This window comes from Perognathus longimembris, chromosome 10 (assembly GCF_023159225.1).
Source record: "Perognathus longimembris pacificus isolate PPM17 chromosome 10, ASM2315922v1, whole genome shotgun sequence".
Classification (NCBI taxonomy): Eukaryota; Metazoa; Chordata; class Mammalia; order Rodentia; family Heteromyidae; genus Perognathus; species Perognathus longimembris.
This window is the reverse complement of record NC_063170.1, coordinates 8,542,233-8,569,492: the sequence shown is the minus strand read 5'-3', so window position 1 is coordinate 8,569,492 and position 27,260 is coordinate 8,542,233. Positions and strand designations below refer to the sequence as shown.

Sequence of the window (27,260 nt, the reverse complement as noted above, 5' to 3'; positions counted from 1 at the left end):
AGTCACCTTAACCAAATAATCAAGGCTGAGATCTCCAGTCTATACTTATGCTAATGTGATTGAGCACGAGTGGGGGTGGGGGGGGGGAGAGACAAACTTCTCGCAGAATTCTAAATGCCTGCTGAGTGTGGTAACATCATTCTGTAGTACCAGCTACTTCTGAGGCTGAAGCCCGAGTATACACACACATACACAGAATGGCTGCTTCCTGCAGCTCTCCTCTGTGTCCTGTTTGCCAGCCTAGAGCGACATCTGCTGACCTCTGAGGCACTCGTCCAAGAAAGACGAGGGGATATCAAGGGCCTGGTCAGCAGGGATAGTATTCTTTACCTGTTGCAAGGTGGGAGGCCATGATCTGACTCCTCCATCTGCAGAGGAAGTTGTGAGGCAGCTCTCTCCACGCAGGGCGCTGCTCTGAGCTGGCCTGTGCAGTGTGGAGCAGGTGATACCACTCAAGCTAAAGTCTAATTCCTCTAGTACACAAAAGTTGCCCAAATCACGAAGAATCAGGAGTCCAATAATAAAACAGTGAGAGAAGAATGGGCAGCTCTCAAGAGAAAATACAATTACCAAACTGAAACGTGGCCAAGCCTTTTCAGATAAAAAAACAAAAACAAAAAAACCCCAAACCCCCAAACACTGATATATTCTAGTGTGGCTACTCAGATTGGCAGTGTTAAAATTGGTACTAGAGTTGGCAAGCACGTAAGAGGAAATGTTGTATCACTGCAATGTTAAGATCTTTTCAGCAGACTTAATTGGCAATGAATTGACTTTAAATAAATGGTCCTGCTCTTTGATGCAATTCCCCTTCCAGGGAATACATCCTAAATTGACTGCCGCCAGTGTGCCAAGACAGGAAGAGATGTCTGCTGTTGCACTGTGGGTAAGAGTGCATGCTGGAGCCATCACTGGGGCAGTGAAATAAACGGAGACAGCTATAGTTGGGGAGGAGGGAACGAGCCGTCTTCCTGAGGTAAAGGGTAGGCTGCATGTGTCCACGTCATGACAGGCCGTTAAGTAAACAAGCAGGCTGCGGGAAGTGTGAAGAGAATGTGGTGAAACCTGAGGGAACAGAGACTACCTTCATACACACACGCTTGTGATGAGCTTATATTAGGTCTAATTAGCAGAAAAATACATGTAACAAATCATGATTAGTAAAGCATTTCTCATAATTACTTTAAAACTTTACAATGTATGATGCATATAGCTATAATTTATGTGTCCTTACTCATACAGGCATTGTATGAATCAAGTAACCATAAAGTCCATTATTATGGATAATAACATGATTGCTTTTGTTTGGTCTTAACTTTCTTCTCAAAATGCTACTTGGTTTCAGATACAGTATGATACCCTGTGTATTAGAATCAACTGACAGGGCTAGATGGTTCCAACCATTCAGTGTCTCCTGGCTGTCACAACGGAGTCCCAGGCTCAGAGCACATGCAAGAAAAAGGCACGCCCAGATCCTTAAAGGACACGGCTACCCTGGGAGACCAATCTTCTGCACACAGCTATTGATTCATTGACTTCTGTGCTTCTTTCTCAATCCAAAGCATAAAAAAGTAGCCAACATGCTCACCAGGGAGAAAAAGGCCTAGCTTCTGCCCAGAGAACAGGTGAAAAGGACGAGCTGGAATGTGTCTGGATTCCAGGAAGATGGCTTCACTCAGGGAAGCATCCCTGGCAGTTGTACTGGGAGGAGGATGACGACTGTGAGGACCGCTGTCTGGATCCCTTCACTCCATCTAGACCAGGGAGCCATGCTCATGTCTTTTTTTGTTTTGTTTTTATTTGTCGGTCATGGGGCTTGGATTCAGGCTCTGGGCACTGTCCCCGAACTTCTTCATTCAAGGCTAGCACTCTGCCACTTGGAGCCACAGTATCACCTCTGGTTTTCTGGTGGTTAATTGGATATAACAGTATCACAGAGTTTCCTACCCAGACTAACGTTGAATCATGATCGTCAGATTTCAGCCTCCTGCGTACCCAGTATTATAGGCGTGAGCACTGGCGCCTGTCTTAGTGGTCTTTCCAAACCACCTCTACCTGTATAATTTCTGCAGGGCTGCCCTATGATCCTAAACCCCACTTAAAAGGAAGGCAGGAGTCTTGGGGAAAGCAATCGGAAAGGGCAAACAGATTACTACAAAAAGGGGGCAAATGTGGCCTCAAAAAGAGCCGTGGGGTTTAGGGGAGAATATTAATTATTTACCAAAATGCAAGTTTCCTCTGATTTTCCCCCATCATTTGCCCAACTTTTTGTCAAGTCCAAACGTAATTGTGAATGAGGTAGGTAGCTTCTCTACTCGTGCCTTTGTCGTTTTGGTGCCTGTCGAGGCCGATGCCATGAAAGCACTGGTCTCCTGGGCAGGGCAGCGCCGGGCGTGAGCACCAGCCACTCACTGGTGGAGCGTCTCAGTTAGCTATCTTTTCAATCTCATCCAAGTCATCCGTATCCAATCTTTCTATCTTCTTATCTGGGGAAAAACACGGGAAGGGAAATCAACGTGGAGTCACTAGGGCGACACAGCACAAGTCACCTAGAGCCACAGAATGGGCACAAAAACGACACATTTCCTTGCCGAGGCAGCGGCCACACTTGGGGTGGCAGAATTCCTTCCCCTCACCCTAAAGGAAGGCCTCCGGAGCCTGAGCAGAGGGCACGGGGGCCCTGGTCACGGACACCAGGCGTCAGTGCTCCGGGCCACAGCCTGGGCCCACAGCAAGGCCATTCCAGTCCCTGAGCCCCAAGTCTCCAGCTGAGAGAATGCACGAGGATGTGTGCAGGGAGAAGGGCCTTGCTGGGGGCCATGGGGAAGCCTCCCGCTTCCCCTCCACACCCACCCACCCATCCCAGCCCTCTGAAAAGCGCACCAGGCACAGCACCCTCCAGCAACTCACTAAAATGCTCCTGGATTTTGTTCAGGATGTTCATGCTGTGCTTGCTGTCAACCATGTTCACGGCCAGGCCTCTTTTGCCAAAGCGGCCGGTGCGGCCGATCCGGTGCAGGTAGGTCTCATTGTCGGGGTTCCCATCCTTGTCCACAGGAAGGTCGAAGTTGATGACAACAGACACTTGTTCAACATCGATCCCTGCACGATGGGGGCGCGGAGGACAGAGACAGAGGCCTCAGCCCGCACATCCACTTCAAGGGGACGGAGAGCCTGGGCCAGGCCGCCTCCAGAGAGGGGGCACATTCAGTCCCAGGGGAGAACCAGAGAGAGGATGGAACTTGAGCAGGAGTTTTACAAAGAAGCCTGTAGAAAGTGAACTAGGCCTGCTGGACACACGCATGTGGACACACGGCTAAATACTGGTGGCGCCCAGGATGAGCACTGTGCGCCGGCACTGAGAGCCTAGGTGCCCACTGGCACCAGGGCGCCACTCCTGGAATCTCTGCTGGGTTCTCTCCCAGGAAGACCCATCCCCTTCTAGAAAGGAATGTCCCACCAGCCCCGCCCCCTCCCTCCTGGAGCCAGGCAGACCAGGACACCACTGCTCACCCCGGGCGCACACATTGGTGGTCACTAGAACTTTCTCTTTGCCTTCTCGGAAGCGCTCAATCACGGCAGCCCTCTGCTCCACCATCATCTCGCCACTCAGCAGAGCCACCTGGTGCCCTTCTTTGGAGAGCTCTGCTGCCAGCCAGCTGGCAGTTTTGCGGGTCTGAAGGGCGAAAAAATAAGAAATGATGGTACCCAAAGGACTCTATCTGATCTAGCAGATTCTATCAGAGACATGATCAACCTGATATGTCTGATATATCTGCATCACCTGGGTAATAATTTTAAAAAATATTAAAGATTGAAAGACTAGCTAATATATATTATTTAATCACATATTTGTACTGTTATATATGCTATTGAGTCTATAAAACATGAAAGAGAAGGAGCTATACACTGTGGCTCAAGCCTCTAACCCCGGCTACTCCGGAGGCTGAGATCTAGAGGACTGTGGTTTGACGTTGGCCTGGACAAAAAAGTCTGAGATTCCATGTTCAATTCATGAACAAAATGCTCAACAGGAAGCATGGCTCAAGTGGTAGAGCATCAGCAATGAACAATCAGGCTGAGTGATTGGGGCCCTGAATTCAATCTCCATTACCAAGCTACACACCTACACCTACACAGACACACACAGACACACACACACACAGACACACAGACACACACACACACACACACACACACACCCGCACAGAGGTAGGAAAAATAGCTGGTTCAAAACCTGCACGCGATCATTACAATGGCGCTCTGTCAAGCTACTAACGCATGCCAATTCAAATTAGGTTAAAACAAAATAGAAGGAGACTACAACAACTAAAGACACTGCCTGCTCCCTCCTCACAGAACACTTCTTTCTTGTCCACACAGGAATGCGGCCAGGTGCGGCTGGGCGGGGAGAAGCTGAGGAAGGGCAGCCCCTGCAGGCCTGCAGAGCTCTACTCACATGGCAGAAGATCATGGCTTGAGCGATGGTGATGGCCCCATACAGGTTGCACAAGGCCTGGAACTTCTCATCTCTGTTATTGCACAGGACGTAGTACTGCTTGATGGTGTCCAACGTCTCCTCTTCGCGCTTCAGTTTGATAATATTGGGGTCCGGGACCACCTTCTGGGCAAACTGCCACACCGAGTCTTCAAAAGTGGCAGAGAAAAGCAGCATCTGGCAGTTCTTGGGCAGCATCCTGCAAGGTGACACCCAGGCACCTCTTTTGTTTTTGGTGGTGGTGGGGCTTGAACTCAGGGCCTAGGTGCTGTCCCTGAGCTCTTTTCTCACTTTGAGCCACAACGCCACTTCCAGGTTTCTAGTGGCTACTGCAGATAAGAATCCCATGGACTTGTCTGCCCAGGCTGGCTTTGAACCATGATCCTCAGGTCTCAGCCTCCTGAGCAGCTAGGGTTACAGGCACGAACCACCAGCGCCGGGCTCCTCCACGCGCTTTGGATGACCCCAAGGACTTCACCAGAAGGAACAGCAGCCCAGCCTCCCCTCACAGGCTTGCCTGGCTTATAGCCCTCACAGGCACAAAGGGCTGGGGGCAGGCCCATCCTAGGAAGGGGAAGGAAGCACACAGCCAGGGTGGCACCGGGCTGGGAGTATTGCCAGTGCTGATGGGCAAACGGCCCACTGAACACATGCTGCAGAAAGGACCAGAAGCCAACAGAAGTGAGAGGAGGGGTTTCAAGTTCCTCCTGGCCCCAGTTCTTCCTACCTCTGGATGCGGATGCTTTGGTCCTGGTGGCCCTGAGTAGCTATCATCACGTCTGCCTCATCCAGAACAAACACCTTGATCTTCTTGGGGTCAATGAACTTGAGCTTGGAGCACCAGTCCAGGACAGTCCCCGGAGTGCCAATGACAATCTGCTCACTGATCTTCTGACCTCTTTCCACTGTAGAGATGAGATGTTTTCTGTGGGTATTTCAAAGGCAAAGCCAGCTCTGGAAAGCAAAGCTCTGCCCATTCTCTCAGGACTAGTAGAATAAGTTCATGATTCTACTGACCAGGACCCACAAGGACTATCTGCCAACTAACTTTCATAAACTCATTAAGTTTATACATAGAACCAAAAGGGTAAGTGGCTGGGGTTCTAGTGCAGTGGCAGAGCACTTATTTGTTTTGTTTTTGTTGCCAGGCCTGGGCCTTTGACTCAGGGCCTGAGCACTTTCCCTGGCTTCTTTTTGCTCAAGGCTAGCACTCTACCACTTGAGCCACAGCGCCCACTTCTGGCCTTTTCTGTGTATGTGGTGCTGAGGAATGGAACCCAGGGCTTCATGCATGCTAGGCAAGCACTCTACCACTAAGCCACATTCCCAGCCCCAGGAGCACTTGCCTATAAAGTGAAAGGTCTTGAATCTGATGCCCATAAGGAATGGGATGAGTGGGGAGAGAGCAGATCCAGTAGCACTGCTAGCACATCACCAAGTAGTGACACAGATGTGCTAAAAGCAGTGCAGCTGGGCTATAGGACCAGGTTGACCTAAAAAGTTCAATATGATCATTACATCTGCAAACCCAAACAGCCAACACACTGCCCCTTGAAAGAGATTCCATCTTTTACTCACATTTATTGCCACGAACGGCATAGGCAAGCTTTAGTTCTGGATGAAATTTTCCCATCTGCTCGATCACTTTTCCTGTTTGAAGTGCCAGCTCATAGGTTGGGGAGAGGCACAGACACTGACAGAGAAGTCACAAAGGATGAAAGGTTAGAGGCATAGCTCAAGTGGTAGAGTGCCAGAAAATAGGCAAAGCACTAGATACCAAGTTGGAACTCTAGTCTCAGGAAAACAAAAACCCAAACCACACACACACACACACACACACACACACACACGTACCAAATTAGAAATCATAAAGGATGAGATACTTGACCAAGTATGTTGATGTTACTATCACTTGAATTCTACAGGGAACCGCATGTTTCTGGGCCAGGCTGAAGCCTGCAGTCAGGAGCCCTGCCTTGGTGGAAATCCCAGCTGGATGGAGATCTTTGGAAACCACTGTTTAGCTACTCTGAGCCATGGTCAGATCTCTCACGAACCCCCCACCAGGTGGTGTTGTCTTCCTGTGGCAAGCAGGCCAAGACAGAGTCCTCAACGCTTACCTGAGGGTATCTGTCTGCTGGTTCAACTCTGCTGAGCATGGCCAGGACAAAGGCAGCTGTTTTTCCAGTGCCAGACTGGGACTGGGCAATTAGGTTCTGTGGGCTAGAACAATGAAGAATGGAAATATATTAATAGTAGCTTAACATAATAAACCATTTTTTTTCTGAGTGCAAAGAATATTTTTCCCTTTCTGTGTATCTATATTATCTAGGTTTTCTCTAGTAAGCACAAATTTTACATATTTCTTTCTTTTTAAAAAGAAATTTGTGGTGCTAGGTATCAAACCCTGGACTTGATGCATGCTGGGCAATGCATGATGGGCACAGCTTTGCTTTCCAGAGCTGGCTTTGCCTTTGAAATACCCACAGAAAACATCTCATCTCTATAGTGGAAAGAGGTCAGAAGGTCACTGAGCTACTTCCCTAACTCTACGCATCTTGTATGCTCATTAAAGAGAGCATAAATCATGACTTTTTAAAAGTTTTGATTTGACCCAGCGCTGGCAAGCGGGGCCACAGACCTTCAGCCACCAGAGAAGTAACAGCCAAAAAGTCACGCCAGGAGTTCCACGGAGCGCAGACGGAGCGCAGACCGACTGAGACAGACGGCGGTGCGGGACTGAGTGGCCGGGCAGCGGCGCAGGACCAAGTGGCCAGGAACCAGGCGGTGCAGACAGGGAGTGCTGGGACCGCCACCACCAAATGACCGATCGCCACACCCCGGCACCCAGCCCCGAAAAGCCCCAGCAACGTGGGACACACACACAATCCAGGACCAGTAAGTTCCCCATTGCCCCCCCCCCCCAAACGGGAGACCAGCCCTAGCAGAGACCCAAAACCTACAAAGAAGCTAGAGCTCCCTCCTTACCCTGAGGGAACAAAGGAGCTGCACCAAGGCATCCCCCCAAATCCCCAGCAGAGGAGCCAGAACCTGGCCGCACTGGCCCTGCCCCCTCCCCAGCAGGGGCCCGGGGTCTGGCAGGCATTGGAAGCCCCACCTGAGGCGCCTGGTCCTCGCGGTCTTTTTGAACCACAGTCACAGGCTCCGGGTGTACAATACCAGCCCAGCAGGGACATCTGGGTCTGATCACACGCCCCACTCACAGCGGAGGCGCAGAGTCTATGGGCACCAAGCCGCGCCGGGACACTTGATCCTACCGGGGCCCACCCATACCGCCCCCCACAGCAAACTCGAGAGGGCACAAGCACTCTCCAACAACTCGGGTCAACACACCCCCAAAGGAAGCACTAGAGTGCACACGCATGTGCCCCCTGGAGGGCCAGCGTGGGCCAGCGTGCTAGTCCTCCAGCAGGAGGATCATCTGCCCAACCCCCTGTGGGAGCACACAAGCAGGCAAGCTGCAACACCCGCCACACAGGCGGGCAGGGCCCCCCAGCGGCAGCGCCTGCAGTAGGCGCACTCTGCACAGGGGGGCAAGCTGCCTCTTAGCGGCAATTCTCAATCTGAGAGGTAAGCTCCTCTGACCAAGGTACCCAGTGGAAAAAAGAACCGAAGAAGAGATAAGCCTCCAAGCCACGCTGAATCAGCGACCAGCAAACCCCCACCAGGGGCACACTAGGGTCAGCACAACACAGCGGCAGGACACTATCCCACAGAGAAAGACACAGAACCTACCACCCACCCCCAAGTGCAGTGAGGGTGACCACCTCGGCAACAACCAAGACCGGCACGCTCACCCACTGGGCAGTAAGGTTCAACAGCCAAACTCAAACCCAGAGCCAGGACACAAGTCTCCCACTGACGGACCAGCGGGAACCAGCACAAAGCCAAACCAGGGAAGCCACCCTCAGATATCCAGATGTGCAAATCACAAAGAAATATAACAAATTTCATCAAAGGGCAAGCCAACTCGCCAGCTCCAAAAAGCAGCACGACTGAAGAGGAGATGGAGAATAAAAAAACAACTGAGGCTATGCTAACAGAAATGATGGAAAGCCTCAGAAACGAAATCAGAAAACAATTCCAGGAGTTCAGAGTGGAAGTCACGAAGGACATCCAGGAAGCCAAGAAAGAAATGGAAGCAAAAATGGATACAGTGCAAACCTCCATCAAAGAAGACCTAACATCCTGAGAAGTGAAATGCATGAAAAAATAGATTTAAACTACAACTCTTTAAGGGAAGAAATTCACACGACCAGAGCTGATCTGGCAACCATAAATAGCTCTCTGACATCCATAAACTCCGCACTTGAATCCACAGCACAAAGAATTGACCATATGGAAGCCAGAATTTCTCTCCTGGACGATGATGCAGCCGATAAGAACCAGAAAATTACCACACTCCAAGAAACGGTAAAGCTCCAGGGCAGACTAATCCAGGAGCTAGTGGACAAAGACAAGAGATATAATCTGCACATAATTGGAATAGAAGGAGCTGAATACCAGAGCAGAGGGCTTCAAAATATTCTCAATAAAGTGATTGCAGAAAACTTCCCCAATCTCACAATGGACCCCATCCAGGTAACCGAAGCCTATAGGACACCTGGCAGACCAGATCTTAGAAAAGCCACGCCAAGGCACATAATATTCAAGACTTCAGATCTCAAGAATAAAGAGCAAATTTTGAATGCAGCCAAAGTGAAGAAAGAAATTTATTACAATGGGAAGAGGATCCGAATAACAGCAGACCTCTCCACACAAACCTACCACGCGCAGAGAATGGAAGAACACCATCCAGGTCCTACAAGCCAACAATTGCCAACCTAAAATAAAATATCCAGCGAAGCTGGAGTTCATATTCGAGGGGAAAACCAGATCTTTCCATAGCAAAGAAGATCTAAAGGAGTATGTGAATAAAAAACCAGCCCTACAGCGAATTCTAAGAGGGGACTCCCACCCAACAGAAACCGTACAGGACACACAGACAGAAACAGAAAGAAACTTCAATAGCCAGAGCCCAACAGAAAGAGCAGCTCACTAAAGACAAGAAAAAAAAAAAAAAAAAAAGAGGAAAAACAACCCAACAAGAAAATGGAAGGAGAAAAAACACTCTTATCCTTGATCTCTTTGAAAATAAACGATATAAACTCTCCAATAAAGAGGAGCAGACTGGCAGAATGGATCCGCAAACAAAAAGTTGCCATCTGTTGTCTACAAGAGCCTTACAGCAAGGCATAAAAACAGGCTCCGAATGAAAGGATGGAGCAAGATCTTCCAAACCAATGCACCTACCAAAACAGCAGGAGTAGCCATCCTGATCTCAGACAAGCTGGACTTATCCTTAAAATCAACTCAAAAAGACAAAGAAGGTCTCACTACATTTTAATACAAGGAAAAATCCAGAATCAAGACATCACGGTGATAAATGTATACTCATCGAACAAAAGAGGCCCTACATATGTCAAGCAAATTCTCACAGAACTACAGAACAAGATAGACCCAAACACAATCATAGTGGGTGACTTTAATACCTCTCTCCAAGAGACAGATCCAACACCCTGAGGATTAGCAGGGGAGCTGAGGACCTAAGTAACACCATATCCCAAATGGATCTGGCAGATCTATACAGAATCTTCCACCCTACTTAGACCCAATACACCTTCTTCTCAGCAGCCCATGGATCATCCTCCAAAATAGACCATGTCATAGCCCACACAAAGAACCTCAGCAAATACAAAAGTATTGACGTCATCCCATGTATTATATCTGACCACAGTGGATTAAAGGTAACCCTCAATAACAACGGTTACCACAGAAGCTATACACATTCTTGGAGGCTAAACCCCACACTGTTATCCAACACTTGGGCCACAGACCAAATTAAAGATGAAATTAATAAATTCATAAGCCACAATGACAATGAAAATACATCACAAAGAAACCTATGGGACACAGCTAAGGCAGTACTGAGGGGCAAGATCATCGCCCTCAGCACTCACATTAAAAGAATGGAAGCAGAGCAGGTGAATAAGGTCACGATGAAACTAAAACAACTGGAGAAACAAGAAATGATCGAATCTAAAAGGACTAGGAGGAGAGAGATCACAAAGATTAAAGAAGAGATCAATCTGATTGAAAATAGAAAGACCATTCAACAAATAAATAAGACTAAAAGCTGGTTCTTTGAGAAAATAAATAAAATTGACAGACCCCTCGCAAGACTTACAAAAAAAGAAGAGACTCATATACGTAAAATCAGGGACTCCACCGGAAAAATAACAAGTACACACGATATTCAAACATTTCTGTTAATTAATAGGACTTAACAGTGGTCCAGACTTAACTGGACATAAGTACAAGACACTATTCAAAAAATAATAGAAGGTATTTTCTAGGGATGCTGCTCACCTCTTAAGACTGCCTGACAAGTGCAAGGCCTTGAGTTCAAATTCCAATTCAGCCAAAAGCTGATTCGTAAAGTATGCTATCATTTCTCTAATATTTAAACATATGTAAGCTACCCTTCAGAGCCTTGAGGACACATACGCAGTGTAAAGAACCTGAGGGGACCCACCTCAAAGCGGAGACAGCATCTCAGGGATCAGAGGGAATGAAAGGAGGGATGGGTAGGGCTTCTCACTCTCAACTGGATTCGTGTTTTATTTCTTGGCAGGATAAAGCTACAGAGATGTTCTTCGTGTTACACTTTATACCTTTTTTGTAGATGTTAAAAATTTCAAAATCATTTTTAAAAAGTCAAACTTTGAAAACTGCATAAAATATTAATTTATCAGTGAGGATTCACTGCTAAGTGAGGAAGATGGGGGCCGTGTCCAAATTCATGTGACCCTCTCTACATTTGCCCAAGCCATTCTCCTGAAGAAATGTATTTCCCCCAAATGACTCGTTTTCATACTCAGAAAACAGTAAGAACTGCTCATGGAAGAAAGAGATACACACTGAGGCCTGTACTCACGGTTCAGCAAGCATCATGGGTAATGCATTCTCTTGTATCTTAGATGGTCGGTTGAAGCCCATGGCGTACACGCCTTGCAGAAGCTGTGGCTTCCTAGGAGAAAGGGAGAGACAAGATGAGGTTCTCGTAGCTGTGGTCATTTTAGAGGCCTAGACTCTTGTTTTTTTCCCTGTATCTTGCAAGAAATGATGGCTCCTACTTCAATAAAATTATCACCAGGTGATAGCTGGGAATGTGGCCTAGTGGTAGAGTGCTTGCCTTGCGTGTATGAAGCCCTGGGTTCGATTCCTTAATACCACAAAAACAGAAAAAGCCAGAAGTGGCAATGTGGCTGAAGTGGTAGAGCACTAGCCTTGCGCAAAAGTAGCTCAGGGACAGCGCCCAGGCCCTGAGTTCAATCCCCAGGACTGGCGCCAAAAAAAAAAAAAAAATTATCACCAAGTACTAGTGGCTCACACATAGAATCCTAGCCACTTGGAGATCTGCAGATCATGGTTCGAAGCCAGCCCAGGCAGGAAAAGTCTGTGAGCCTCTTAGCTCCAATTAACTAAAAAAAAAAAAGTTCAAAAGTGGTAGAGTGCTAGCCTTGAGCAAAAGCAGCTCAAGGATAGCACCCTGGCCCTGAGTTCAAGCCCCAGGAGCAGCACAAAAAACAAACAAAAACAGATATTTACCAATGCCTTAAGACTAAAGGTGGTAAGTACCTCTAGGAAGGGAAAGAGGTAATAAAGTGGGGTGAAAGGATGAATTTGGTGAAAGTAGTGTGTTTGCATGTATGCAAATAGCATAAACCTGCTGAACTATTTTAAGTGAGAAGTGGGATAGGGGAAAGGAATTAAAGGGGTAGAATGTTGGTACACTGTACACCTGTGTGGAAATGTTACGAGGGAAACTCCCTTGTACACTAATGAAGTCAACCAAAATATTCCATCAACCATCTAAACCCAAGCCAAACTATCACCTTTCCCTCTCAAATCTTAATCTACAACCATTATATGATTTATAGAACACAGACTGCTTTCCTTTCCTAAAGAAATTCCTTCTTTCAGCAGATCTACAAATCTGGTTGGCATTGAATAACAAGTGTTCCCTGGATACAGAAAGAATATTTATTCATTTATAACATAAAAAGAGAAATATCTAGCTAGGTACTAGTGGCTATTAACTACATTCCTAGTAACTCAGGAGGCTAAGATCTTAGGATTAACGTTCCAAAATCGGCCCTGGCAGGAAAGTCTGTGAGGCTTTTATGTCCAACTAACCACTCAAAAAAGCCAAAAGTATAGTTGTGGCTCAAGTGGTAGACCACCAGCCTTGAGCTAAAAGCTCAGGGACAGTAGCCAGGCCTTGAGTTCAAGCCCGAGGACCAGCACTACACAACAACCCAACACTATCCAAAGGAGAACTGGATAGCCAAAAAAGTGGGAGCTGATCCTGAGAACTTGTGCATACTTTTACGTGGGTTATTACCTTCTCAAAGAAGTAAAATTTGAACGTGAAAGTAAAATTCCTACAATCCTTTGAGGTGCCATGTTTTATTGAGGGGGGGGACACAATGGCAAGAAAGGGTCATATTGGAAGCGATGAATACTCACAGGCGAAGCTCTTCAAAAGATTTCACCGAGTAGAGCGGGGAGTTGGGATCCCGCTGCAGGACTTCCACTTGGTTTGTGTTATCCACAAGGTTGCTTCTGATCAGCTTATTGAGTAAAGACTGCGCAGCTCTGTCCTCTGTCAGGGAGAAAACAGCAGACTTCTTTCATCCTTATTGGGCAAGCCCCAGCACCTGGGCAGTCCGGCACGGTTGGAGGAGACATGAGAGGGCTAACTCACTCGGGCTGAGCTGCTCAGTACCACTTCCTGTTTTATAATCCACCCATTCATTCTGTTTCCCAAACCTCCATTTATACTTTCTCTTCATTTCAAGCTTTTGTATTTTTAATTCAATTTTATTTTTGCCAGTCTCCGTTTCATCGTAGGGCCTCTTGCTTGCTCTGCTGCGCTGCCACTCTGCCGTTTCAGACATGCCTGCAGCCTGGCTTTTTGCTGGTTATTCTGGAGATGGAGTCTCAAAGACTTCTCGGCCAATTTCACTAGTGTATGTGTGAGTGTGTGTGTATTTTTTAAAAAAATACTTCTACCTTTGTAAACCTTCCTCCTTGACCCCATATTCCCACCCAGCTACTATCCTATTTCACTACTCCCCTTTCTGGAACACTGCTAAAAGCTGTCTAACCTCATCTCACGTTCTCACCTTCCCCTCTCTATTCAGCTACACTAAACAGTTTTTTTTGTTTGTTTTAGCCTTCCCACTTCAATAGCCTTCATCAAGAGCCCTAATCAAGCTCACCAATAAGTTCCCTATTGCCAAGTCAGTTACTTTCTTTTTTTTTTTTTCTTATTTATGCCAGTCCTAGGGCTTGAACTCAGGGCCTAGGCAATGTCCCTGAGCTTTTCTGCCCAAAGCTAGCACTTTACCACTTGAGCCACAGCTCCACTTTTGGCTTTTTGGTCCTTAACTGGAAATAAGAGTATCATGTACTATCCTGCCTGGGCTAGCTTCAAACCTGAGATCTCAGCCTCTTGAGTAGTTAGGATTTCTAGGTGTGAGCTACTGGCATCTGGCTAGTAGTTTGTTTTTTTTGTTTTGTTTTGTTTTGCCAGTCATGAGGCTTGGAGTCAGGGCCTGAGCACTGTCCCTGGCTTCTTTTTTTTTTTTTTTTTTTTTGCCAGTCCTGGGCCTTGGACTCAGGGCCTGAGCACTGTCCCTGGCTTCTTCCCACTCAAGGCTAGCACTCTGCCACTTGAGCCACAGCGCCGCTTCTGGCCGTTTTCTGCATATGTGGTGCTGGGGAATCGAACCTAGGGCCTCGTGTATCCGAGGCAGGCACTCTTGCCACTAGGCTATATCCCCAGCCCCCTGGCTTCTTTTTGCTCAAGGCTAGCACTCTACCACTTGAGCCACAGCACCACTTCCAGCCTTTTCTGTTTATGCAGGGCAAAGGAACCAAACCCAGGGCTTCGTGCATGCTAGGCAAGCACTCTACCACTAAGCCACATTCCCAGCCCCAGTAGTTTTTCCTTATTGAAACAGGGTCTCACTATGTAGACCAAGCTGGCCTCAAACTTACTGGTCCTTCTGTATTTAGTCTTCTCAGTAGTTGACTCAACATATCACTAGATTGGATCTAATTCTCTTAATCACATTATGGCCGGAAGTAATAAAACTCTTTGTGCTTTTTGGACATACTGAAGAGTGAATCCAAGCCCCCCCACATGCCAGGGAAGTGGTCTGTCTTACCAATGGGCTATATCCTCATCTCCGCACTCTACTTTTTTTTTTTTTTTTTTTTTTTGCCAGTCCTGGGGTTTGGAGTCAGGGCCCAAGCACTGTCCCTAAGCTTCTTTTTGCTCTACCTCTTGAGCCACAGTGCCACTTTTAATTTCATCTGTTTATGCAGTGCGGAGGAATCAAACCCAGGGCTTCATGCATGCTAGGCAAGCACTCTACCACTAAGCCACATTCCCAGCCTCTACACTCTACTTGTTTTGTTTTACTAGTCTTAGAACTTGAACTCAAGGCCTGGGTGCTGTCCTTGAGCTCTATCACTTGAGCCACAGTGCCACTTCCAGCCCTCTCTGAGTAGTTTATTGAAGATAAGAGTCTCTGGACCAAGTTTCATTCTCCATCCTTGGATCTCAGCCTCCTAGGATTACAGGCAAGAGCCACTTCCACCAAGCCACACCCTACTTTTGACAATTCCTCTAGTGTCTGTGAGCCCACATACTGGATTCTTCTGCTACTTCAGTGACTGTTCCTTCTCAACCTACTTTGCTGAGTTCCCCTCAACTTCCTGATCCGTGCCTCTGGTGCTAGGAGCTAAGTCCTGGGTAACACGCTGTCTCCTGTCACAGGGTTTCAAAGAATATTACCTTTCTCCTCTTCATCTGTCTTCTCCGCAGGAGTACTGGTTTTGATAACACCTACATAAGGAAACAATTTTCTTCAGAAAGGCAAATACTTTCAGAAAGGCAAATATTAAAACAATCTAGAAGATGGGACAATGTAAACACTACAACTTTTTCAAGTGACCCAAATGTAAATAGTCGGCATTTCTTTAATGGATTTTATTTCTAGAAAGTATTAAAATTGAAAAGCTTTAGCCATGAGCTACCAAATCTATTTTGGGGTAATTTATCGTACACACTGCACATATGTGAAAACATTTAAATTTATTTATTTTTAATTTTTACTTTTGTCAGTTGTGGGGCTTGAACTCAGGGCCTGAGTGCTGTCCTGAGCAATTTTGATCAAGGATAGAACTCTACCACTTTGAGCCACAGTGCCACTTCCAATGTTCTGGTGATTAATTAAAGAGTCTCATAGACTTTCCTGCCCGGCTGGCTTGGAATCTTGATCCTCAGATCTCAGTCTTCTGGGTAGTTAGGCTTATAGGTGTGAGCTAAGAAGCACTATATATAACTGCAAAAGAATAGAACCACTCCAGTAGGGGCTGGGGATATGGCCTAGTGGCAAGAGTGCTCAACTCATATACATGAAGCCCTCGGTTCAATTCCCCAGCACTACATATACAGAAAATGGCCAGAAGTGGCGCTGTGGCTCAAGTGGCAGAGTGCTAGCCTTGAGCGGGAAGAAGCCAGGGACAGTGTTCAGGCCCTGAGTCCAAGACCCAGGACTGGCCAAACAAACAAACAAAAAAACCACAAAGAATAGAACCACTCCAAATAGCTATCAATAGCTAAGTGGTCAGGTAAATTACAGCGTATCAACACAACACAATGCTATACAGTTACAACAGAAATGAAGGGAATACTATGTGCTGATGTGATAAGCTTGAGAAAGATTATAGTTGAGTGAGAATATCAAGTATACCATATGTCACGCTATTCATGCCACTTTTTGGTGGGAAGAAAGGAGAGTGTGAGACGAAGGGGTAGTGATAAAGAGACTTTGTATTTGTATATGACGTGCATAAAGAAACATTTAGAATATTAATGGGCTGGGAATATGGCCTAGTAACAAGAGTGCTTGCCTCGTATACATGAAGCCCTGGGTTCGATTCCTCAGCACCAAATATACAGAAAAGGCCAGAGGTGGCACTGTGGCTCAAGTGGCAGAGTGCTAGCCTTGAGCAAAAAGAAGCCAGGGACAGTGCTCAGGCCCTGAGTTCAAGTTCCCAGACTGGCCAAAAAAAAAAAAAAAGAATAGTAACAATTCAAAGTGTGTTACTGTAGGAATGGAATAGTGGCAAGGGTTGCACTGTGTCCCCCCTAAACTTTGTATGTTCAGACCCGAATCTCCAATATATCAGAAGGTGTCCTTATTTGGAAATGGGGTCACTGCAGATTAATCAATAAAGCTAAACATTAGCACATGCTCTATTCCAACAAGACTGAATCCTTATAAAAAGGAGGAAGTTAGAGCGGGAGCTGTAGTTCAGTGGTAAAGAACTTGCCTAATGCTTGAGGCCCTGAGTCTAATGCCCACAACTGCTTTAAAAAATAAAAATAAAAATAAAAAAAGGAATGGGGGAAGTTGAGGAGCTGTCTGTGAAAATGCCACTTGAGGCATTTTCTGAAGGCAGAAAATCAAAGCTTGGGGTGACAAGATACAATTCAAGTACATCAAAGACTGCCAATAAACCACCCAAAGTCAAGGGGAAAAAGAGTCTTCTCTATGGCCCTCAGAAGAAGCGAATCTTGACACTTTTATCTTGGTCACTGAGCCTCCCAAAAGTCCAAGCTGCCATGGTTTATGCCATTTTGTGGCAGTTTGTTGGAGGTAAACACAACACAGGAACACACATGGGCATAGGAACAGGGTAATCATTGGAGCAACATGGGAAAGTGGCGTGGCATCTTTTTACTCCCCAGTTTTGAGCCCAGTTTCTTCTTTTGTTGGTTGTGGGGCTTGAACTCTTGGCCTGAGCACTGTCCCTTCAGCTCAAGGCTAGAGCTCTACCACTTGAGTGAAAGCGCCACTTCCAGTTTTCTGGTGGTTAATTGGAGTCTCCCTCGGACTTTCCAGCCCATGATCCTCAGATCTCAGCCTCCTGAGTACCTAGGATTACAGGCGTGAGCAACCACCCACCACTGCCCAGCTTCATTTAAAAAAACAACAAACAAGGGCTGGGGATATAGCCTAGTGGCAAGAGTGCCTGCCTCGGATACACGAGGCCCTAGGTTCGATTCCCCAGCACCACATATACAGAAAACGGCCAGAAGCGGCGCTGTGGCTCAAGTGGCAGAGTGCTAGCCTTGAGCGGGAAGAAGCCAAGGACAGTGCTCAGGCCCTGAGTCCAAGGCCCAGGACTGGCCAAAAAAAAAACAAAAAACAAAAAAACAACAAACTAATAATAAATTTCAAGTGAACAGCAGTGGAATAATCCAATTATAATCTTTAAAAGTCCCTCTTCAAGAATGAAAGGTCTAAGGGAAGGTATGTGATTGGGAGGGGTGCTGGTGAATAAGGAAAAGGATAACATTGATCAACTGATCAAGGTGTACTGTATCCATAAACTGCTTTGTTGAATGGCAACTCCTATATACAACAGAATAATAATAATAAAAGAACAAATCCTAATTTTGGAGTCTGTTGTTTACCACATTATACTAGAGGAAAACTCCTTGACTCCCTACAGCTGTGAGAACAAATTGAAAGCAAACTAGTACCAGCCTGCAGTTACTAGTTTAATGACTCACCATTAGTGTCTGCTTTGACTTTCTCTTCTTTGATCTGTAAGCTGTTCATCTGAATAGAAATAAAAATAAGTTTTAGCTGAGTGGTGGCTCAAACCTGTAATCCTTGGTACTCAGGAGGCTAAGATCTGAAGATCACAGTTTGAAGCCAGCCTGGGCAGGAAATTCCATGTGACTCTTATCTCTAATTAACCACCAAAAAGCCAAAATGTAGTGTGGCTTACATGGTAGAGTGCTACCCTTGAACAAAAATCTAAGGGACAGCACTCAAACCCTGTGTTAAAGCCCCAGGACTGGCAACAAAACAAGAGACAGAAAGAGAGAAAGTTTTACCACTCTACCACTTGAGTCACACCTCCACTTGTGGCTTTTTGTCAGTTAATTGTAGATAAGAGACTCATGAACTTTCCTGACTGGGCTAGCTTTGAACCCGGATCGTCAGATCTCAGCCTCCTGAGCAGCTAGGATGGCAGGTGTGAGCCACTAGCACCCAGCAACAAGTCCAACATTTTGGTACATTTCCTCTACTTTTAGCCTCCAGCTCTGCCTTAATGATTTGTTCTCTTTTTTTTTTTTTTTTTTTTTTTGGCCAGTCCTGGGCCTTGGACTCAGGGCCTGAGCACCTTCCCTGGCTTCTTCCCGCTCAAGGCTAGCACTCTGCCACCTGAGCCACAGCGCCCCTTCTGGCCATTTTCCATATATGTGGTGCTGGGGGAATCGAACTGAGAGCTTCATGTGTAGGAGGCAAGCACTCTTGCCACTAGGCCATATTCCCAGCCCCGATTTGTTCTCTTAATATCCAGCTCACAACAAAAATGTACCTGATATGCTGTTCATAAATATGTAGCTACTAGTTGCTCATTTATCACATTATCCTATCACTTTCCTTGGGAAACCTTTCTAACAAAACTGCAAAGTGTTGCTTCCTACACTTTACTAGGCTTAGTCCATTTCAAATAGCTATTGAAAAACTAAGCCGGGCACCGGTGGCTCATTGGCCTATAATCCTAGCTACTCCGGAGGCTGAGATCTAAGGATCGAGTCCTAGAAGGAAAGTCTGTGAGACTCATCTCCAATAAACTACTCAGCAAAAGATGGAAGTGGTGCTATGACTCAAGTGGTAGAGCACTAGCCTTGAGCACAGTCCAGGGACACAGTCCAGGCCCTGAGTTCAAGCTCCAGGACTGGCCAAAAAAAGAAAAAAGAAAAAAAAGCTATAAGAAAGAAAAAAGCAATTAAGGTGACTGAGAAGAAATGTAACTTTATTTTTGATACAAGGTATCCCTGGGAAGCCAGCTTTGCCTAGAACTTGGGATCCTCCTGTCTTAGGTCCCTAGTACTAGTAAAAATGTAATTTCAGCATTGAAAAGTTATCTATGGCTTGAGATTTTAAAAACAGACCACGAGGGACCGGGTACTTAGCCTAGTGGTAGAGTGCTTGCCTAGCATGCATGAAGCCCTAGGTTCGATTCTCAGCACCACATACACAGAAAAAGCTAGAAGTGGCACTGTGGCTCAAGTGGTAGAGTGCTAGCTTTGAGCAAAAAAGAGCCAGGGACAGTGCTCAGGCCCTGAGTCCAAGGCCCAGGACAGGCAAAAATAAATAAATAAATAAGAGCCAGGGACAGTGTTCAGGTCTTGAGTCCAAGCCGCAAGACTGAAGAAAAGAAAAAAGAAGAAGAAGAAAAGAAAACAGACCATGATCACCAAACAAACCTAAACTTCAGGTCTTTTAGAAGCCACAGTTGGCTGGGTGCAGGTAATTTTAGCTATAATCTTAGCTACTCAGGAGTCTGACACCTGGAGGACCATGGTTCAGGGTCAGCCACAAAGAAGTTTGCAAGACTCTCACCTCCAATTAACCAGCAAAATGCCAGAAGTGGAAGTCTGGCTGAAGTGCAAGCAAGTCAAGGAAGAGCGAAGGACACAGAACCCCAGGACAAGTTGAATCTCCGGTATCGGTGCCAGCACACACAAAAAAGCCAGTTTATATTGCAATTATCTTCCAGTTGAATAGTCTTTGAACCAATATATGAAACTAAATATCACTTAATACATCAATAAAATAATTTGTAAGTATCTCCCTCTTGACATTTGCAGATGAGTGAAACCTTAAAACGGAGTCTTTATTCTGCAGAGCTACAAACTGCCGACCTCCTTAAACATGAATTTAGTAAGTTAGCCGGGGGCTAGTGGTTCACGCCTATAATCCTAGCTACTCACGAGCCTGAGATCTGAGGTTCAAAGCTAGCCTAGGCAGGAAAGTCTGAGACTCTAATCTCCAATTAACCACCAGAAAACCGGGAGTGGCGCTGTGGCACAAAGTGGTAGGGCACTGGCCTTGAGCTGAGGATCTCAGGCCCCGAGTTCAAGCCCCACGGCCAGGAAAGAGAGAGAGAGAGAAAACGATCTGTTACATACAAAGCAGCGCCATTAAGGGGCACTTATTAATATCACTTATTAATGAAAAAGAATCCGCATCTCAACTTATCTTCCTTACAACCGTCACGGAGTAACAGGTGCAACAGAGGAAACAAAGCCTACGTAGCGCGGTCAGATCTGCCGCAGGACGGTCCTTAGCCCAGATGAAGATACAAAGCTTGGTTTTGTCTCTTGCGCCCAGGGAGCAAGTCTTGACCCAGTGATCGCGGCACCCTGCGGGGGCCGCCCGGACAACTCGCGAGCTCCCCAAGCTCCAACCGTGTCCGCCCGGGCCCGGAGGCATCTTCCCCTGCGGAGCCACTGACCGATTTGACAGCCGCTTCTTGCTCGTCCACCGCTAGGGCCCACGAGTCGGTGGCCATGGTCCTGGAACAGGGAGGGGAACTTGCGGAAAAACCACACCGCACACGGCGCGCGCTCCGGTGCCCAGGCCGCGGCAGGCGCGAGACTCTCACTCACGCGGACCGGAAGCGGCGGGTGCTGGCGTGACGTCAGTTCCGGGCCGGCGCGCGCGTGCGGTCATCACTCGGGGCCCGGCGTGTGCTCTTGGGCCCCTTTGTTAGAGCGCAAGCTGGACTTTTTTGTGTTGCTGACTTGGCAGCTTCCGCTTCGTCGTGCGTTTAAGATCCTTTACAAAGAGAAATCCTTAGCCTTCACTTCGCCTTACCCCGAACTTTAAAGTTCCCACGTCTATTAAACAAGTTCCCCAGTTGTAAGGCCTCATCAAGTCTCACCAGGATACTGTATTGGAACCGCTGCTAATTCCAGCACTCGGTAGGCCGAGGAAGGAGGATGTAGGCTTGAGTCTAACTTGGACTACACGGCGGGACTGTCTCAAGAAAGGAAAGAGGAGGAAAAGAGGGGGAAATATGGCTCTAATCTTGAGCTACTGGGTAACCTAAAAATAGTCTGCACCCATAGACTGAGATAGGGCTAAGGAAGAATGGATGAAGTATTTGAGTGGCTGGCATTCCAGTCAAACACTACTGTTAAGGTTTATATAACATTTGTCACGCATTCGTGCCATGTACCCTAGGCTGTGTGTCTGTGTGTGTGTCCCTGAACTTTCGTGCTCAAGGTTAACACTCTACCATTTTAAGCCATAGCTCCATTTCTGGCTTTTTGCTGGTTGAGGTCTCATGGACTTTTCTGCCCAAGTTTGCCTTTTTGTAAAGTGGGATCCTCAGTCCTCTGCCTTCTGAGTAGCTAGCATTACTGGTATGAGCCACCCGTGCCCAGCAGCCCTTGATGTTTATTTGTATTGGTGCTTGGACTTAGGGCCTGGATGCTGTCCCTTCACTTTTTCACTTATGGCTAGTACTCTATTACCCAAGGAGCACCTCCCATACTGGCTCCCCCTCCTCCCGGCCCCGTTGGTGGTTTGTTGGCATAATCCTAGAAGTGAGCCGAAGTTTCATAAGGCTCAGGGACTTTACTGCCAGGGCCTGCTTCAAACTTCCATCCTCAGATCTCAGCCCTTTCAATAGCTACAATTGTAGGTGTGAGCCACCAATGCCTGGTTGGCCTTGAATTCTTGATCCTCCTGCCTCAGCTTGAAATCACAGGTATCACCAGCCTGGCTTTCCTTCCAGGATCCTTCTCCATCTATCTCCCAGTTCACTATTATAAAGCAGCCTCCTGTCCTGATACTAGAGCCAGGGTAGTTTCTAAACCACCCTCGCTCATCCTGTAACCGAACTATGTACTCAAAGCTATTCTGAGGTCCTGTCTCAAACTGGGAACAAGGAAAGCAAGAGGAGAGCCTCTTAGTATCAGCCAAGTACTTGCCTTGCCTCATCCCCAGTGTCATTTTTGGAAGATGCTGCAATATGAGTCAGGCAATACTGAATGTTTGTTCTCAAGTAGAAAAGCAGTCATGTAAAACTACATGGGATCCCTAGGAATCTGGCCTTTATATCCACAACCAAGAGAAATCCGGAGAGTCCCTGAATCTATTATGGGTGGCACTGGTTAAAGGTTAATCCCTTCTTGAAATGGTGACAGGCTTGAGATTATATATAGTATGAGATTCAACTCTAATGACACTCACTTTTCTTTCTACATCATTCTTCCAGGTTTTTGTTCCAAGTAATAGTGTTTTTAAGAGTTAATCTTTAGGGCTGGGAATATGGCCTAGTGGCAAGAGTGCTTGCCTCCTATACATGAAGCCCTGGGTTCGATTCCTCAGCACCACATATATAGAAAATGGCCAGAAGGGGCACTGTGGCTCAAGTGGCAGAGTACTACAGCCTTGAGCAAAAAGAAGCCAGGGACAGTGCTCAGGCCCTGAGTCCAAGGCCCAGGACTGGCAAAAAAAAAAAAAAAAAAAAGAGTTAATCTTTAAGGTAACAAGGTGTAAATCTACCATTCTTCCTCTATTCCTCTGGTACATTTTTTACTCTATGTTCTTAATACAATCAGTGACCACTGTCAACATAATACAAATGGAGTAAGATCTCATTTCTCAGTTGCCATCTTTTTCTTTTCCCATCCCCCTGTACTGCTCGAGATTAAAGCCAGGACTGGAATAGGTAGGCTAGTGTGCTATGCACTAAGCCACATTCCCAGTCCAGCCAAGCTCTGCTAGACCACCAACTACTGAAAAAGCAAAAAACAAACAAAAAAAACAAACCCACGGCCATTTCCTTTTTATGATTTTAGAATTTCATAAAATCTAAACAAATGCTTAGTGGGAAAATAGCACCATGCACAGTGATCCCAGTACCATCGTCACCAGGAAAAATGTATGAAAATATATCACCAAACTCAAATACCATTTTTGTTTTGTTTGTGTGTCTTTAGAGACAGGGTCTTGCCAGGCTGGCTTCAAAATCAAGATCCTTTGGCCTCTGCCTACTGAATGCTTAGATTACAAATATGTGCCACCACGCCTGGGTTACTATGTTTCAATGATGGGTCTCTTTTTCAAAGTCACATCAAAAAATTAATCAACAACAGTACTAAGAGATGCAGCCTCTGGGAGGGTTACTGAATCATGGGAGTGGAGCTCAAGGCTGAAGGGAGTGCTCACATGCCCAGTCACACATTTGCCACTGAAGACAGTAGAACTCCCCTTTGGAGGAATGCTGCAACCAGGTAACATCTTGGAGGCAGACTTGGATGTCTCAGCCTCCAGAACTGAAATAAATACATTGCTGTTCTTCAGAGTACGACAGTGTTAAAACTTTATATTTAACCTAATGAGACTTTTCACTGGCCACATGACAGGCTGCTATCCTCACTATCCCTCAAGTGTATTTCCTTTATCACAATCAACCTTCTTCAGCATAGGGTAGGTATTCTTGACCCGACAATCCTGCTTTTCTCACATAAAAACTCCCATCTCTTCATGCAATTTCCTCTCATCTTAGAAATCCTTAGATTATTTCTGGACACCAACACTTTATATGGAATAGCCTATGCATGAAATAAGAGGAGATGGAGACAGCAAAGGGAGATGTTTTGTATCTTTTCGTTGTTGTTACTGCTGAGAGCCAGGGTCTTGGTATGTAGCCTAGGCTAGCCTCAAACTAGTGCTCCTCCTCCCAAAGCCTTCTGATTATTGGGACTACAGGTGTGTATCAACTAGGTTCAGTCACCAGACCGTTTTTTATCTTTTTCCTTCAAAGAATAGAATGTAGAGACTTTGTATTTACTGACACCATCCTTCTTTCTGAACACAGCCTACAGCCTTTGGCGGCTACTACTACTACTAATAATGTGAGCAGTACTTGGCCTACAGAGTTATGACTGGTCATCTTAGAATAAGGCCAATTGAAACAGTAATATCAGGTCATAACTAGCCTAGGGAGTAATATGTGACTCTTCACCTATCTATACTACCACCCTAAAACATGTTACTATTTCCCTATTATATTAATGATATCTCAGTAATAAGAATCCTTCATGACATTAATTATATTGAGAATTTGTTAGTTTGTATGCATGCAGCCAAAAAATGACATTCATTAAAAGATAATAAAATCTAGTTTATGGATAATAAGTATATCTAGAATTTTCCAATGAACAAAATTTTCCTGAGTTCCTCTGCTGTAGGGTATAGTTTATCATTTCATATATTGTAAATACTTACTAAAATCATTAACAATCCCTGGGGACCAAAGCACACCAAGCTCCCTAACATTATACATTACAGATGTGTCCAGGCTGCACAAGGTCACAGACGCAGCAGTCAACACTGAGCACTGAGCTCAATGCGTCACAGACACTACAAGAATGAATACAACTGTGAAGGAATGTAGTCTGCATGACATTCCCAAGTTATTCAGAGTTATAGGGCTTACCTTTTGTGAAAGATGCAAAATCCTTTGGAGTCTCACAAGAAAATGCAATTAAACACAAACGAATGCATATACTTCACAGACTCCCATCCAGTGGATTCTCAAGCGCTCCAAGACCCTAGTTAAGAACTGTTGATAGGGCTAGGAATGTGGCCTAGTGGTAGAGTGCTTGCCTCGTATACATGAAGCCCTGGTTCCTCGACACCACATATACAGAAAAAGCCAGAAGTGGTGCTGTGGATCAAGTGGTAGAGTGCTAGCTTTGAGTAAAAAGAAGTCAGAGACAGTGTTCAGGCCCTGAGTTCAAGCTCCAGGACTGGGGGAAAAAACAAAAACCGTTGATAGCTGTTCACCTTTGGCTCATGCCAGTAATCTTAACTACTCAAGAGGCTGAGATCTGAGGATTGTGGATCAGAGCCAACCCAGGCAAGAAACTCCATCTCCTAGTAACTACTAAAAAGCCAGAAATGAAGCTACGGCTTAAAGTGGTACAGTGTTAGCCTTGAGCACAAAAGCTCAAGGACAGTGCCTAGGCCTTGAGTTCAAGCCTAGGGCTAGCAAAAACACATGCACACAAAAACTGTTGATCTACTCTTCTACGAGAAGTCAAATCATTCCTACTATTGAGTCTGCTGAATGCCCTTTTCCCATTTTCCTTCCAAGACTTGAGGCTAGTGTTTCTGTATGTTGTACATATAGAGAATACTGTGGTCAGTCTGTACTCTAGTGAAAAGTCTATATGTTTCTTATTATCCATTTTTCAGTTACTTCAAGGTTGGTCCATAGTATTTGAGGGAAATACAGAACTTCTTTTCTTCTTACAAGACTCGTAAAATAGGTCAAAGTTGACCAGAAGCATAGACAAACTTCCATATAGTCAAATATGGAGAATGTGGCAGAATTGGCAGTCTGTTAGTTTCACTGAAATATCACATTAACAAGACTTCCTGGAGGCTAACACTGCCCCCCCCCCCCTTTTTCCCCCAAAGATGATAGACTTAGTCTTAGAATACAGAAATGCCTACATGGAAGTTCTGAGGTTAGAATAGTTTTCATCATATACAATTCCACTTCCAGTGCTGAAGCTATAGCTCAGTAGTAGAGTGCTTGTCTAGTAATAAGCAAGGCTCTGGGTTCCATCTCTACCACCACCAAAACAAGAAAATACTCTTGTAGTTCCTAAATGGTCACTCCATCAAAAAGCTGAAGAAGACTCCTTCTGGCTGAGGTTGCGGATTGCTCTTGCAACCGAGTTTCATTTCATCTCCGCTCTTACTCTGTTGATACCAACAGCCTTGGCCAGGTATGAGAAAGTATCCATTTCTATTGCTTGCTCTAACTCATATATACACATATGCCAAGATAGGATGGCATGAAAGCCGTGGTGGTTCCTCTTGCTTTGGTCAGATGAGTGGCTGTAGTCCGTCTTGGCTTTCAGTTGTGCCTGTCTATATTCTAGGCACTGTGAACAGATGTCCAGAATCCTTTCATAATCAAGACCCAGTATCTCTTATCAATTTCCAGCTCTGAAAACACTGTCTTCTGGGACCTGCAAACCTAAGATGAATTTGTGAAACTGCTGACCACACTTGGAACTGCCTTGGACAAAGATGGGGATAACAGAAACGTGAAACTACAGTTTTCACCACGGATGCAAGCCTCACATAGCTTTGTATTTACCTGGTGCAAATATTGTCAAGGCTGTGTTAGCAATATGAAAAAGATGCTGTCAGTGCCTGTGAAACCAAGAAAGCTTGGGATTGCCTTGTAGAAAGGAAGGGCTATGACTAATTCTCCATGACTTCTTGATGAAGCGTAAGCTTGATGAAGCATAAGCAAAGGAACCATAAATATTCAGATTTGTACTATCCACAGACTGTACCCGCTGAAAAGAGCAGATCATAGTCCTGAGGCAAAAACCTGCATACAAAGGCCCTACAAGTTGGAAACTTAGTCCATCATAGCAAATCCTTTGCTTGTGTGGGAGGAGTTAGGAGAAACAGGTTGGTAATATTCAGATAAGCGGGTCCACACCAAGTTCTAAGGAGCAGCGACTCACAGGTTACTGGGCTGCCTCATGACATTCTCCAGATACAATGGCTGGGATCACAATTATCCTACACTGGGCCTTCTCCCTCCATGCTCCCTCTTCATTTCTATCCTGTCACATCTGTAGACACTGAAGATTGGCTCACATACTCCAAGTCAGATCAGGCAGGGATTGTCATAAAGGAAACAGGGCAAGTAGCCACAGTAGATTAGAATAACAGTGGGCTAAAAGCTGGCCAAAAAAAAACTGAAG

General features: G+C 45.9%; 1 protein-coding gene across 1 annotated transcript; it reads right to left on the bottom strand.

The window, feature by feature from the left end:
- Window positions 1-1,089: 1,089 nt before the first annotated feature.
- LOC125358194 (ATP-dependent RNA helicase DDX19A) lies at window positions 1,090-21,139 on the bottom strand. Its single transcript, XM_048355137.1, has 12 exons — window positions 20,963-21,139; window positions 18,219-18,267; window positions 15,429-15,479; window positions 13,091-13,226; window positions 11,496-11,588; window positions 6,619-6,721; window positions 6,077-6,191; window positions 5,226-5,403; window positions 4,460-4,697; window positions 3,514-3,676; window positions 2,911-3,102; window positions 1,090-2,486 (listed from the first exon to the last, which is right to left on the bottom strand). Exons 1-12 carry the CDS (start codon window positions 21,017-21,019, stop codon window positions 2,425-2,427), a joined length of 1,437 nt encoding a protein of 478 aa, XP_048211094.1. The 5' UTR covers window positions 21,020-21,139; the 3' UTR covers window positions 1,090-2,424.
- Window positions 21,140-27,260: the final 6,121 nt, after the last annotated feature.